At 40.1% G+C, this 16658-nt stretch overlaps 1 protein-coding gene across 2 annotated transcripts in view; it reads right to left on the bottom strand.

Annotated features, from left to right (window-relative positions):
* The window catches only part of Sec63 (translocation protein Sec63), a 50936-nt gene that overhangs the window by 13906 nt on the left and 20372 nt on the right, over positions 1-16658 (bottom strand). The window contains exons 7-11 of one of the 2 annotated variants that reach the window (XM_068367041.1): positions 14960-15147; positions 13733-13936; positions 10654-10820; positions 9028-9182; positions 6992-7148 (exon numbers count right to left, since the gene is read on the bottom strand). In XM_068367041.1, coding sequence (XP_068223142.1) covers positions 6992-7148; positions 9028-9182; positions 10654-10820; positions 13733-13936; positions 14960-15147 — 871 coding nt within the window. The remainder of the gene's footprint in view (positions 1-6991; positions 7149-9027; positions 9183-10653; positions 10821-13732; positions 13937-14959; positions 15148-16658) is intronic. The other variant, XM_068367042.1, reaches the window with a different exon arrangement.

Below are 16658 nucleotides of genomic sequence, written 5' to 3'. Positions count from 1 at the left end.
AATTATCAACTTTGAAGCCCAAAAAGGACAATTTTTAACAACAAAAATAATCTAAATTTTAGAAAATATGTTATTTTCCTTAGTAAAATAAATTTTTGAATATACTTACCCGATGATCATGTAGCTGTCAACTCTGTTGCCCGACAGAAATCTAAGGTCGGGATACGCCAGCGATCGCTATACAGGTGGGGGTGTACACAACAGCGCCATCTGTCGAGTAGGTACTCAGGTACTTCTTGTCAACAAGAACTCAATTTTCTCCTCGGTCCACTGGTTCTCTATGGGGAGGAAGGGAGGGTCCTTAAATTCATGATCATCGGGTAAGTATATTCAAAAATTTATTTTACTAAGGAAAATAACATTTTTCAATATTAATCTTACCCAGGGGGGTGGGTGGAGACCAGCATACATGTTAACATTAGAAGCTAAGTATCCCGTATTTCATTTTAGCAGTTATTCAAAATAACAAACATAAAATAAATAAGTACCTGGTAAGGAAGTCGACTTGAACCATTACTCTGCCTCTTTAAGTACGTCTTCCTTACTGAGCCTAGCGATCCTCTTAGGATGCTGAGCGACTCCTAGGTGCTGAAGTATAAAGGGCTGCAACCCATACTAAAGGACCTCATCACAACCTCTAATCTAGGCGCTTCTCAAGAAAGAATTTGACCACCCGCCAAATCAACCAGGATGCGGAAGGCTTCTTAGCCTTCCGTACAACCCAAAAAACAACAATAAAAAGCATTTCAAGAGAAAGATTAAAAAAGGTTATGGGATTATGGGAATGTAGTGGTTGAGCCCTCACCTACTACTGCACTCGCTGCTACGAATGGTCCCAGGGTGTAGCAGTTCTCGTAAAGAGACTGGACATCTTTGAGGTAAAATGATGCGAACACTGACTTGCTTCTCCAATAGGTTGCATCCATAACACTCTGCAGAGAACGGTTCTGTTTGAAGGCCACTGAAGTAGCGACAGCCCTAACTTCATGTGTCCTTACCTTCAGCAAAGCAAGGTCTTCTTCCTTCAGATGAGAATGGGCCTCTCTAATCAAAAGCCTGATGTAATAAGAAACTGCGTTCTTAGACATCGGTAAAGCAGGTTTCTTGATAGAACACCATAAAGCTTCTGATTGTCCTCGTAATGGCTTTGTACGTCTTAAATAGTACTTAAGAGCTCTTACTGGGCAAAGTACTCTCTCTAGTTCGTTCCCCACCAAGTTGGACAGGCTTGGGATCTCGAACGACTTGGGCCAAGGACGAGAAGGAAGCTCGTTTTTAGCTAAAAAACCAAGCTGCAAGGAACATGTAGCCGTTTCAGATGTAAAACCTATGTTCCTGCTGAAGGCGTGAATCTCACTGACTCTTTTAGCTGTTGCTAAGCAAACGAGGAAAAGTCTTTAATGTGAGATCCTTAAAAGAGGCTGATTGAAGCGGTTCGAACCTTGCTGACATCAGGAACCTTAAAACCACGTCTAGGTTCCAGCCTGGTGTGGTCAACCGACGCTCCTTTGAGGTCTCAAAAGACCTAAGGAGGTCCTGTAGATCTTTGTTGGTGGAAAGATCTAAGCCTCTGTGGCGGAAGACCGCTGCCAACATGCTTCTGTAACCTTTGATCGTAGGAGCTGATAGGGATCTTACATTCCTTAGATGTAAAAGGAAGTCAGCTATCTGCGTTACAGAGGTACTGGTTGAGGAAACTGCATTCGCCTTGCACCAGCTTCGGAAGACTTCCCATTTTGACTGATAGACTTTGAGAGTGGATGTCCTCCTTGCTCTGGCAATCGCTCTGGCTGCCTCCTTCGAAAAGCCTCTAGCTCTTGAGAGTCTTTCGATAGTCTGAAGGCAGTCAGACGAAGAGCGTGGAGGCTTGGGTGTACCTTCTTTACGTGCGGCTGACGCAGAAGGTCCACTCTTAGAGGAAGAGTCCTGGGAACGTCCACTAGCCATTGCAGTACCTCGGTGAACCATTCTCTCGCGGGCCAGAGGGGAGCAACCAACGTCAACCGTGTCCCTTCGTGAGAGGCGAACTTCTGTAGTACCCTGTTGACAATCTTGAACGGAGGGAACGCAAACAGGTCTAGATGGGACCAATCCAGAAGAAAGGCATCCACGTGTACTGCTGCTGGGTCTGGAATCGGAGAACAATACATCGGGAGCCTCTTGGTCATCGAGGTAGCGAATAGATCTATGGTGGGCTGACCCCACAGGGCCCATAGTCTGCTGCAAACATTCATGTGAAGGGTCCACTCTGTGGGGATGACCTGACCCTTCCGGCTGAGGCGATCTGCCATGACATTCATGTCGCCCTGAATGAACCTCGTTACCAGCGAGATCTTTCGATCTTTTGACCAAATGAGGAGGTCCCTTGCGATCTCGAACAACTTCCTCGAATGAGTCCCTCCTTGCTTGGAGATGTACGCCAAGGCTGTGGTGTTGTCGGAGTTCACCTCCACCACCTTGCTTAGATGGAGGGACTTGAAGTTTATCAAGGCCAGATGAACTGCCAAAAGCTCCTTGCAGTTGATGTGAAGTGTTCTTTGCTCCTGATTCCACGTGCCCGAGCATTCCTGTCCGTCCAGTGTCGCACCCCAGCCCGTGTCCGATGCGTCCGAGAAGAGACAGTGGTCGGGGGTCTGAACAGCTAATGGTAGACCTTCCTTGAGAAGAATGCTGTTCTTCCACCACGTCAGTGTAGACCTCATCTCTTCGGAAATAGGCACTGAGACCGCCTCTAGCGTCATGTCCTTTCTCCAGTGAGCAGCTAGATGATACTGAAGGGGGCGGAGGTGGAGTCTCCCTAACTCGATGAACTGGGCCAGCGATGAAAGTGTCCCTGTTAGACTCATCCACTGCCTGACTGAACATCGGTTCCTTCTCAGCATGCTCTGGATGCATTCTAGGGCTTGACTGATCCTTGGGGCCGACGGAAAAGCCCGAAAAGCTCGACTCTGAATCTCCATACCTAGATAGACAATGGTTTGGGATGGGACGAGTTGGGACTTCTCTATATTGACCAGGAGACCCAATTCCTTGGTCAGATCCATAGTCCATCTGAGATTCTCCAGACAGCGACGACTTGACGGAGCTCTTAAAAGCCAGTCGTCCAAATAGAGGGAGGCTCTGATGTCTGCCAAGTGAAGGAATTTGGCAATATTCCTCATCAGTTTGGTAAACACAAGAGGTGCCGTGCTTAGGCCAAAGCACAGGGCTTGGAACTGGTACACGACCTTTCCAAAGACGAACCTTAGGAAAGGTTGGGAGTCTGGATGGACGGGGACATGAAAGTACGCGTCTTTCAGGTCTAACGAGACCATCCAGTCTTCCTTTCTGACCGCTGCTAGGACCGACTTCGTCGTCTCCATTGTGAACGTCTGCTTGGTGACAAAAGCATTGAGAGCACTGACGTCCAGCACCGGTCTCCAACCTCCTGTCTTCTTCGCTACCAGGAAGAGACGGTTGTAGAAGCCCGGGGATTGATGGTCCCGGACTATGACTACCGCTCCCTTTTGTAGCAAGAGCGACACCTCTTGTTGCAACGCTAGCCTCTTGTCCTTCTCCTTGTAGTTGGGAGAGAGGTTGATGGGAGACGTTGCTAGAGGGGGACTGCGGCAGAACGGAATTCTGTACCCCTCCCTTAGCAACTTCACAGACTGAGCGTCTGCACCTCTGCTCTCCCAAGCTTGCCAGAAGTTCTTGAGCCTGGCTCCCACTGCTGTCTGGAGAGGTAGGCAGTCAGATTCTGCCTTTTGAGGACTTGGAACCCTTCTTCGATTTGCCACGGTGACTGTCGGCACGGGTACCTCCTCTGCTGGAGGTTCTGCCACGAAAGGGCGGGATGAACCTAGACGCTGGTGTGTCCATCCTAGGTCTAGGCACGGAAGGTAAAGCTTTAGCCTTACGTGCGGAGGACGCCACCAGGTCATGGGTATCCTTCTGGATCAACGAGGCAGCCATCCCCTTGATCAGCTCTTCCGGAAAGAGACACTTGGAGAGCGGAGCAAACAACAACTCCGACTTCTGGCAAGGAGTGATCCCAGCCGACAAGAAGGAGCAAAGATGTTCTCTCTTCTTAAGTACTCCCGAGACGTACGAAGCCGCAAGCTCACCAGACCCATCCCGAATGGCTTTGTCCATGCTAGACATGATAAGCATGGCAGAGTCCTTATCCGAAGGGGAAGTCTTTCTGCTTAACGCTCCCAAACACCAATCGAGGAAGTTGAAGATCTCAAAAGCACGAAAGACTCCCTTCAACAGATGATCCATGTCAGAAAAGGACCAGCAAATCTTAGATCGTCTCATAGCCAGCCTGCGGGGAGAGTCAACCAGACTTGAGAAGTCGCCCTGGGCAGAGGCAGGAACTCCCAAGCCGGGTTCCTCTCCCGTGGCATACCAGACGCTAGATTTGGAAGCAAGCTTGGTAGGCGGAAAGATGAAGGCAGTCTTCCCCAGTTGCTTCTTGGACTGCAACCACTCTCCCATAACCCTCAAAGCTCTCTTGGATGAGCGTGCGAGTACAAGTTTGGTGAAGGCAGGAGCTGCTGACTGCATGCCCAGAGCAAACTCGGAGGGAGGAGAGCGAGGGGTTGCAGACACAAACTGTTTCGGATACAAGTCCCTGAACAAGGCAAGGACTTTCCGAAAGTCTAAGGAGGGAGGCGTAGACTTGGGTTCTTCTAAGTTGGAGTGCGGATCGTCCAAATGCGCAGCTTCGTCATCGGATACTCCATCATCCGAAAGCTGAGGAGGAAGTGGCAAAGGTGGAGCAGAAAGCTGAACGGCTGAATCCGGCAGCACGGGTGCATGCGTAGCTGCTGCGGATCCAACATCATGCCGCTGCTGGTCAGTCTGCGAGCTGGCAACAACAAAAGCAGAGTGCTGGTGCGTGGGAGGGACTGCCGTGGGTTGCGGAGCATGCCGCATTGTGTCAAAACACGGCAGCTCGACAGCACCTTCCCACTGCTGATGCGGTAGCTCACGCATGTCAACGGAGGGTGCAGCATGAACATGCGGCTGGCAGGGTGGACTGCGCATCGGTGGTGGAGCTCTCACAGGTGGAGTGTGGGAGCAGGCAGCCGCAGTATCTGCTGAGCGCACAACCGTGGCAGGTTGTAGGTTAACTGGTGCAGTGTCAACCTTCTCAGCACGATACTCCTGCATAAAGGAAGCAAGCTAAGACTGCATAGTCTGCAGCATGGACCACTTAGGATCTACCGTGGTTGGTGCGGCAACAGACGGAGTAGTTGCCTGCTGCGGAACCACTCTACCTCTCTTGGGAGGTGTGCAGTCTTCGGAAGACTGCGGCGAGTCCGAACTGACCCAGTGGCTACACCTGGGCCGTTGGACTCGCTCGGAAGGGACCTTACGCTTGAGAGGTCGTGAGACCTTGGTCCAACGTTTCTTCCTCGAAACTTCTTCCACAGACGAGGAATGATAGGGCTCATTCGTCTGTTTGTGGATGGGACGATCTCTGACAGATACGTCCGCAACCACTGAGGGTACATCCGTACGCTGATCAAGGCCTGCCGAACCCTTTGGTCCTTCGACATTGCTTCTCCCCTGGGCTTGGGAGCTTGCAAGAGGTCCCGGACTGGGAGGACGACTGGCACGAACAGATGTACCCTCATGCGCAACACTGACACTGACACTTTTCACTTCACTTGCACTCACTACACTTCCCACTGCACTATGCGCTTTCAACCCTTTGACATCTGCCAAAAGTTGATTCCGGTCATTAGCTAATGACTCCACTCTGTCACCAAGAGCCTGAATGGCACGCATCATGTCCGCCATGGAGGGCTGAGAACTAGTAGCAGGGTCGGGAGTCACCACTACAGGGGAAGGAATAGGTTGAGGGGCATGGGGAGAGGAAAAATCAAAAGAGCGAGAACTCCTCCTGATCCTATCCTTCTCTAGCCTACGTGCATTTTTAAGGAATTCGTTAAAATCGAATTCCGAAAGCCCAGCGCATTCCTCACATCGATCTTCCAATTGACAGGATTTACCCCTACAATTGGAACAAACGGTGTGAGGATCTATGGAGGCCTTCGGAAGACGCCTAGAACAAGCCCTAACGCTACACTGCCTGTACTTAGGGACTTGAGAATGGTCAGACATCTTGAATTGTAGAAATAGTCAAGGGGGAATTCCAAAATCTAGCAAAGTTCGTTAACAATTAATCCAAATTAAATCAAAAAGCTTGATAAGCTAATGATAAAGGTTCCTGAATAGCGAAGGCTAAAATCTAGAGCGAATACATCACCAAAATCGTGAAAAACAACTCCAGAATCAACAGCGTATCCAAGTAGGTCTTGCCGGTGGCACGACAGAGGAAAAATTGAGTTCTTGTTGACAAGAAGTACCTGAGTACCTACTCGACAGATGGCGCTGTTGTGTACACCCCCACCTGTATAGCGATCGCTGGCGTATCCCGACCTTAGATTTCTGTCGGGCAACAGAGTTGACAGCTACATGATCATCGGGTAAGATTAATATTGAAAAATAAAACTTACCAGCACAGCATATAAAGAGGAGTCCATGTTAAGATTTACATACTGTATATATTTATAAATCCGCAATGTCGCACGATAGGTGAAACGCAATATGGCAAGGGATTACTGTATTTCACTACAGTATGCGGGTATGTTATACTAAAAGCCAAGGGTTCAGACGAAACTTTTCTCAGGATACTTCTAAATAGTAAACTACAAAAAGATAACTACTGTATATGCCTTTCTAGAGTTACTTTTTTTGTGATTTCATACCCACCACCAAACAAAATACGACAAAACAGAACACCCTCAGTGCTTCAATATATCTTTCTCAGCCTCCTGGCAATGCCTTCTCATGAAGATTCATATTGATTAGATTATAACTACATAAAATTATTTTGAGAATATTCTTCATGGAAAATTGCTGGCGAGCTGTGAAAGTGCTACATCAACAGGTTCCACTAAAGTGCCAAAAAAGTTGACTAGAATTATTAGAAACAGACCAATTTTGATTTTCTTACTCTTCTCTTTCTTCTCATCTTGATGGCTTTCTTCTTTCTTTGTCACTTGCCCTTTTTTCTTCTGAGGCTGCTGTGCTTTGGATTTGGATTTATTAACTTTCTTTTGAGGCTTCTTCCAGCCTGAATTGGTTTTTGCAGCCTGAAAAGAAACAAACAAAAATGTAATGAGATTCAAGCTAAGTGATCAGATTCAAGATAGCCATTTGCATGAATAAATTTAATCCCCCCCCCAATAAAAACAAATCACGCTTTTGCAGAGATACTTGTACAGTTCAAATATTGTTCCATAAAAGCATTAAAACCACAACGGCAGGGGCCATATTTTTACTACAAAGGCAGGTGACTTTATACTTCCCAGAACAATCAAACAATTTTCACAATAAGTAAAAAATGAAAAACGGTCATAAGATTTAAGCTCAACTTCAATCAAATCTTAATGCTCTTGAACTTCTAATTTACACCCTAACCAAACAGCCTGTTTATAGCATGAAGTATAAAATGTTCTTGCATGGTTGCCATAAAATTTATATAGAATACTTCTACAAGACTCCCCAAATTTCAACTCAAAACACATGAACCATACATTTCTGTGGACAAAAGCATTTCTGGTTATTAGCATACTGTATTTCACTATTGCTTTTGAAACTTTCTTTTTACCAATAAATAGAGAGAGATTGGGATTCCCCTAATAAATTGGTATTTATGAATTTTGAACGTAGAGAGTAGAGGTCCCCTTTTTTGTTTTGTTTCATTGTTGGTGTCGGCTACCCCCCAAAATTGGGGGAAGTGCCTGGGTATATGTATGTATGTATGTATGAATTTTGGCCGAGGTCTTTGAGACCATTCAGTGCCTAAATGTAGGGAGGGGGAGGCAATCCCGCAGTTATACCATAACCCTTTTACCCCCAAAGGACGTACTGGTACGTTTCACAAAACTCATCCCTTTACCCCCATGGACGTACCGGTACGTCCTTGCAAAAAAAATGCTATAAAAATTTTCTTTTTTCATATTTTTGATAATTTTTTGAGAAAATTCAGGCATTTTCCAAGAGAATGAGACCAACCTGACCTCTCTATGACAAAAATTAAGGCTGTTAGAGCAATTTTAATAAAATATACTGCAAAATGTGCTGGGGAAAAAATAACCCCTTGGGGGTTAAGGGTTGGAAAATTCCAAAGAGCCTGGGGGTAAAAGGGTTAAAACAAAAGTTCAGATCTATGGGAGGAAAAAATGGAAACGAAATTAAGGTAAAAGGTTATAATGCAAATGCAAATAATGCCTACAGTGCACAGCATGAGATGCACTGATGGTACTACCCTGATTCCCATCATAGTCCCTCTGCTCCCCCAAAGTTGGTAGATATAAGTACAAAGATAACACAAAAGGAAAAAAAAGCACCACCACAGTAATTTTCCCAATCAATAATGGTCAAGAACACAGCCCAAAATGTAAAAAATACATGCACTATATGTTTAGTGAGAATCAATTTGTAATAAATAACAAACCCATTTTCTTTGCTTTAATTATATCTACATCACTGTTAATCATACTTAAGTCACTGGTGTTAAATATACTTTAATCTTTGGTTTGCCATCCCAGCCACAAGGATTAATATTCTTCTAAAATTGTCACCATAAAGCCATACATAAAAGCTATGACTGCTTTTTATGTCTTCTATATTGAGCTATTATTTATATGACCGGGAGGGGACAAATTACCCCTTGCCAACTCAACAACACAAAAACTTACTGCTAGGACAACTCTGTGATATTTTTTTTTCTAATGATACCAAATTGTCTCTGCATGTTTAGTTGTCCCTGTGTTGAGTTGCCATGGACATGAATTGGCCGATTATAAGTACGAGGTGATGACTGGGCATGGTTTTTATTTTAACTCTACTTTCTCTTTGGATCCTGTTTACAATTTTTTTTGAGAATCTTGAACTTTGTAAAAAAAAGGTTTTCAGTTAATAAAATTAAAAACTAGGAAAGACCTGCAATAAACCTCAATTTCCTACCTGTTGTTCCTCCACTGGTAGTACCTCTGGCTTGTGGTGGGTGATTTCATGAGGAACATCTTCAAATTTGTCCCCTAAATTTCGTCGTGACAAATTGACCGTTACTGTCACAATGGCTCCGGCAGTGAAGACCACATTATCATCATCGTCAACAACTAAATGAAAATTAAAAAAACAATTACAATGTGTGCGAGTGGAAGAGTTTTTTCTTCAGTGAGAGTTACGAACTCAGCAACAAGAGACCAAAGGGAATAAATGTAAAATGGGAACGGGAAAAATTGGATCAATCAATGGCAATGACATATGTAAAAAATAAATAGCAAGAAACAAGTCAAAGAATGACAAAAAAAATAAAAAGATGCCTTCACCACTACCCAGGATTGGATTAGAAAAAAAATACTAGAAATGAATTAAGAAGTAATAAGAACCAATAATAGAAAATGAATGGAGAGAGATTTGGATGACTATAATTTTATTTTACGCTTCGGATAGGTTTCATATCTTCCAAAGAATTTTGCTAACCCATTAATTGGAAGTGGCTTTCTGTCCTGTACATTTAAAATAAATAGTACTTACTGTAACTGTGGAACCAACTGGGCCAACACTAAATATTCTTTTCATTCATTCTATTGTCTACAAAGCTTCACACCATTACTTGGTTCCTTCTTTCACAAAGACTTTTTTTCTTCTATATTTTCATTTCACCTTTCTTGATTTTTACTGATGGTTAAGTTCACATGAGATCCAAAGTTCAGATTTTTTATTTTTGTATATTTCTTATATTATAGTGTAAAGTATCTCATTTACTGATTTGTAAGTGTTAGCCTTGTTTGAGCTTACATTGCAATAAAAAAAAAAAAAAAAATAATAATTGGGTTTGATTATACTGTACCTTATGGCTATTCAGATTTTATAAAAGTATGAATACTAAAAAAAAACTCAATCTCCCATAATATTTATAAATTAACTTTATAATTCCTCTTCTTAACATTTTAACCACCTACATTTTTTCTAATCCCTACCCATACCTGGGAAGACAGTGTTGAAAAGTGCAATTAAAGATATCTAAAAAGTTTTGATTGTACATAATTTAAGTCCCTTAAAGAAACTATTTTACAAACAAAATATTGCATATCAATTGACAGTATATGCAGAAAGTACTGTAATGCAGTCATACTCGGACTAGCTAATACATTTTCTTATATTTTAGGGTTGTATACTTAAGACTTACGACTTGCTGTATTAAATTTATACAAAGGAAGTTTAATAACAGCTTGTTCATAAAATTTGATGCACTACACAACTATGTTTGTAATACTTGTTACAAACTTCATCTTTTTTGTAGAATTTAGGATTTTCATGCTTCCTTTCTTAGGTATCATGGTTAAATGACCAAAACTCAATTATGCAATACTTACTTTTCTAAATCAGAACATTTGGCTGATGTGTTAATTTTCGAAATTGTAAATTACTATCAATATCAGGCACATAACTAAGTGACATTACAATATAAAAAAAATACAGTACCCTGCTTTCCTACCAGTAAGTTCCTTGAGTTTTGTGATACTGAATTTTTAACTTATAAACTTATAAATTCGATTAACAAACATTTCAAACACACTATACCTTCATAGTTTATGTCCATATCAATGTGAGGCATCTTTCTGCTTACAACCAAGATATCATTGTATTCCTCTTCAGTAAACTGACGGAAAATATGACTCCTCTCATTAGGGGTCAAACTTAGCAGTTGTTCAATTGTCCGTATTGGGCGACGCTTACTAACAAAGGCTCTGAAAATAAATATATTGGATTAGATACCAAAAAATTATTACTAAAAGGAAGACTACTGAATTAAGATAATTTATTTCAATAGAGTAAGCCTTAATCAATGGAATAATTGATAGTGATCAATTTATTATTTCCAAGAACAAATTATAAAATTTCAGAGATCTGGGATCGCATCCACACAAAAAAAAAGGAAATTCCATATCTTTTATGGTGACAAAGACAATCTGCCCCAGTAAGATAAATATCTGAAACATTCCTTGTTCTAAACTTTATTAACAAATATTTCCTGAAGAACATAATCCTAGTATATCTACCACTAACTAAAGGTCATAGGGACAAATGAAAAATAAATAAAGAAACAAATAGAATGTCCTTAGTAGATGGCCCCCGAATTGAACAGCCACCGTACTTCATTGAAATATTAAACAAAGTCTTGTGTATAAAACAAATCAGATTACCAAAAATATTCACTCAGAAGTAGCACAATGTTGGAAACAAACACAGGTGCCCTGGCTACACAATAAATGCTTTATAATAATTGGTCGTTTTAAGTAGATGAAGAGGGCCACTAACTTCCTTTAAGGACTCCATTGTCCTTTATGCAGTAGAAGGATTTGGAGGCACCACAGTACCAGCTCCTATTTTAACATCTGCATACCACATGGCATGGCCAAAAATCTCCCAACCACCAACAAAATATACCATTCTCCTAAGCTACTGAAGATGTTCATATACTAATAATACTGTATTGATATTCCTGCTACACTATACACTTCTATTATCGGCCCGTTCCTAGCCACGGCCATGGAAAATAGCTATGGTTGTCAAAAGTGGAAGAAACTACTGCCCCTATGCTTGGGATCAATGTGGAGAGAAACTGCAGAATGTAATTTCTTTTCTGACTAGAAAAGGATGCTACCGAGGATTATATTTATCTGGCTGGAAAAGGAAGCCACTGCAAGATACAATTTCTTTTCTGACTAGAAAAGAAAGCAATTGTAGGATGTCATTTCTTTTCTGACTAGAAAAATATTATTATTATTAAAGGAAGATTAACCAGCCAAGAAAGGAAGCAACTACAGGTTGTAATTTCCTTGCTAAAAAACTACTGCAATATGTAATTTCTTTTCTAATGGGTAAATAAAGCATTGGCTATGAAAAAAGTAGTAAGACTTAATTTTGAGAAGTGGGAAGGTATATCGTTGGTAGGAAAAATTATGACAGCAAAGCATTTGGAATAGCCTGCCAAACAACAGCACAAAAGTGGTGACCTTGGTGCAGTTTACAAAGCTTTATATGGCAAAACAAAAATTCAACACTCACAAAACATCTTCGTCATATAAGTACTATTTACTTTACATGTGATATCATGATCTATAATTATCATAAATCATGGGTTAAAGAGATCAATTAGATTTAAACTCTCAACAGGCCTCATCAAAAGACACTTCTCTTAAATAATAAATATGAAAAGAATATCAAAAGTCTAAATGTCTTATCAAATTACAGAAGCAGCTTCCACAGTACAAAAGGTCACAATGTGAAAAGAAAACTGAGACAACATAGACTAAAATAACACAGAAGGGCTTTAATTTCATTTAGGTAATCATGTAAATGGATTACCTAAGAGAAGAAAAATACCACATGTGAATTACTATGTTGTATCAAAAACCTTGAAAATTTAATTGTTAAGAATGCTGCTGCTTCTTTTTTTTTTTTTTTTTTTTTTTTTTTTTTTTTTTTTTTTTTTGCCAAGAGAAGACCAACACATGTAAACAAGTATAGCTGAATGACAGTAAAAAATAATACCCTTAACACTGAATTGGAAAGAGAGTTTGGATCCTGTAACTACTGAGTTTTACATACTTCATACAGGAGACAGAATGGCTATAAAGACACGACTAGTGTGCAAATAAGCTCATTTCAGAAGCTATACAAGCTAAAAATAAATTAAAAGGAAGGAAATTACAAACATAAAATCCATCTCATCCGGAAAAAGAAAGTAAAAATAAAACCAAACAAATGCATTGTAGGCAAAAACCTTAAGACCTAAACAAAGACTAAAACTACTCCAAATGACAAGCCAAACTAGATATCCTCGGGACATTAGCTACTAGGAAAAGGAAGTCTAACGAATGAACATATGGGACTAAGAACTAATGGAGATATGCCCATGTGCAGAAGATCCTTTCACCAAGAATTTAACGAAAGACAGTTGTTAGTTGCAACGTCATGTTACTTATACAGAACAAGCACCCTCTACAGTTACATAAAACGCACAGCATGAGAGTCCTGAAGCTGAAATTCTGTAACTTTAACATAACCTTGGGCATACTTAGACCAAATGTATTTGAAAAAGGCACCAATGAAGATACCAAATGTATTTGAAAAAGGCACCAATGAAGATACTGATAAAACGTTAAAAAAAGAGTAAAGCGAAATGTAAAAAAAACCACTGAATTGAGTTGGCTTTATGTACTAAATGAAATAAAAATAGGTACAGTTAACAGACTATCATCATACCAAAAAATTACCTTTCCAATTAAACTGACGATAAATTGAAAACCTTCCTAATTCCTACAAACTAATTTTTGCCAAAGGCAAAAGTTTTTTAATGAAACGAAATGAAAATGTAGGATAAAATTGTGCAATAACTGCTGAAAGTACAAGAGATGCAAATTTTATCTTAAAATAAAAAAGTTATTACCTTCTTACCTATAGGACCACCTGTCAGGCAGAGGACACATATGCCTACCTAACTCCCTCCGATATATTTTTGGTAATGGACTGTGTCATGTTAAGGTAACCAAAGGAACAATAAATGTAGAAAAAAAGGTCTTTGTTATCTAATGTACTGTACTTGTTTACATTTAATAATGGTAAGGTTCTACATGTAAAAGCTTAAATATTTTACCTTAGTGTTTCCTCAGTAACATGAGGCAGCTGCATCAGGGGATTTCTATTTGAATCCCACATAGCTTGCACAATATGAGGACTAAGTTTCATGCAAGCTTCAATGGTGTCTAGTGATGGCAGGCGTGAAATACGACCTGCATGTGCCAACATAATCAACTGGGACACACACGTCACCATTTCCTGGATCAGGATTGGACAGCATCTGAAATGAAGTGAAATCATCAAAGTCAACGTGTTTAGAACTGACATCATTCCATCCAAAAAGGAAAAACATTAAATGCTAAAACCAAACCCCAAAGAGGAAATTGTAACTACAGTATCATCCAAATAATGATGAAAGAACCAAACTATTAACACACCCTGTACTTGTTATATTGTTTTGATAATATTGTTACACTTTAAAAATTTAGGATTTCCATGAGACATGAAATGCTATTTTAATTTACTCTAAATTAAAAAAAAATTGGCAAGGTTTCAATTCTTAACTCTACTTTTACTACCTACTAACTAAACAAATCAACATACTCTTTTCAAAAAGGGGAGCATGGTTGTCCAAAGCTGGAATACCGAGTTACTAAGTATCTATATCCTTAAAATGTACCACTGTAATATAGAATGTAATTTCCCATCTAACCCCTTAAAGGGAGAAGCTGAAGCGAAAATACTTATGATTCTAGTTTTATTTTAGCAGTGACAAAATTGTGGAATAACTTAGACACATAGTTGTCATGGTGGAACTTCAGAATTTCAAAGTTTTAAATAGGGAATGAAATGCCAACAAAATTCTCTGAGAATAAATCTTGAAAGTAAAAAGGTTTCCAGTGAAACAAATACAACATTCGTAATTTACACATGGTGAATAACCAAATTGCATTATAATCTTCATCACTATACAGCATTCTCATCATTAATTGTAGTAAAATTGTTTTACAAGACATCATAGTTCTCATTGTCCCTGGACTGCCGAAAAGGCTTTGTTTAAAAATCTGTAGTGAACACTGAATAAAAAGTACCCAATAAGAAATTCTAAAAAGTACTCGACATTGCTAAAAAACAAAAATAAATTCTACAAATTTTTAAATTATTTAAAAGAATCCAAAATCTTAAAAACAATCTTTCCATAATACTGATCTTATTCATGCCCTATGTTACCGAGTAGGATTTTTTAATACTTCTAATATGTTACAGAGAGATATAGATAATATGGTAATACAGCATAACTTACTTGACAACGTAGAGGCGATCTTGATCTAAAGTATCTTCAGGAAGTTTCATGCGTGAAAGATGAGCATGGAGTAATGATCGAGCTTTAATTGAATATGCAAAACATAAAGGACGTTCCTTGTTCTTTTCTCCAAGATTAGGCAATTGTTTTATCAACTGAGGAAGCTCAATGTTGTCAGTTGGACGTTCCTACAAATGAAAAGAAAGTGACGACACATCAGTCTAAAATATAAATATACTAATTCATCATAAATTCTTAGGATTATATGTGAAACATTAAGTAAACGTAAAAATGTATACAGAATTCAAAATACATGGTACTGTATTTTTATCAGTATTAATTTCCTTAACGCTTCATAAAAAGGACAAATTATGGAAATCACAAATTATATTATTTGTAATTTTCTATATAAGTATGATTTCAGCTTGGCTGGAATTCGGCTGTTAGAATTTTAATGTAACGTGTTACCTTGCCAGCACAGAGACGTCGCTTGACCTTCACCTAAGTCTTGCATGGTGGATGAGGCAGGAAACGAGACTTTTTAAATTTGTGATTAGTTCCTACACGTATACAAATCCTCATTCTTTAATAGGAGACTCATATGAGATGGGAGAAAGCTCCTATAATGAAACTGGCTGGTTTAAAATCCCAGAATGTCAAACACCGGAAAGTAGGATGTGCGATGTATTGACTTCTGCCACCTTTAACTTGAGATAAGGAACTCGGGTTAAACCCGGTTTCTGTGTATGGACAGAAGAACCCCATATCCCTGTAAGAGTATCTTTTTTCGGGGCAGATTTGGTTCTATATACAAATTATCCTCCCCCTTGTAAAGGAAAATGGGGGAGAGACTTCTATACCATTATTGAACATTGCTCGGTGTGAAAGCTTACCTGCATCAATGTCCAACCTAGCAAATAATATGACAGCTTCACCTCAAAAGAGGGGAAGGAAAGGAGGAAAAAGGCCAGACGCTACCTATTATCCTAATCTAACATCGCGATCATCATCTTAGACGAGATGCTTCATGACCCGCAAGGAGCCAGTTACACTACACAACCTGTTGAGCAGCTACTGCAGGTACCAGAGAAAATGTGTCAAAGATTTGAGGGTATACTCCAGTTGATCGTGGGCTGTAAAGCTTGTCTGACGTTTCCATACTCCCAACCTTTAATAATTGCACCACTGACAGGTTTTTCTTTAAAGCAAACATTAAGCCAATCCCTCCGACTTCATAGGCTTGTACTGGAGCTCAATAATGAAGATTCTCTACTTGGGGATGCACTCTTTTAATGGCTTAACGAAGCTGAAAAGAAAGTGTTCTTTGAAATCATTTTTTTAATCTTGCCAGCACTAATAAAGAGAATTTAAATATGCAGCCTAAAGGACTGGGTTCTCCTCTTGTAGCATCTAAGCGCCCTCAGAGAGCAAAGAAGAAAATCATCTGGACTGTCGGTCGCTTCCATAAGTGAGATGAAGAAGAATCAAAACCTGGAGTCCTCAACTACAGTTATGTTTTTCTACCCCATACTATGGACAATGGTAAAAGAGACCTTTCTCAATTCTTCAGGATGAGATGCAATAATGGAGATACCGCTTAGTTTGTCAACTCTCTTTACCGAGGCAAATGCCAAGAGGAAAATGGTCTTTGGAGTGAGGTCCTTACCCAATACTTGTCTTAGTAGCTTACATGGTACCA

This window comes from Palaemon carinicauda, chromosome 44 (assembly GCF_036898095.1).
Source record: "Palaemon carinicauda isolate YSFRI2023 chromosome 44, ASM3689809v2, whole genome shotgun sequence".
Classification (NCBI taxonomy): Eukaryota; Metazoa; Arthropoda; class Malacostraca; order Decapoda; family Palaemonidae; genus Palaemon; species Palaemon carinicauda.
This window is presented reverse-complemented; position numbering and strand designations above follow the sequence as displayed.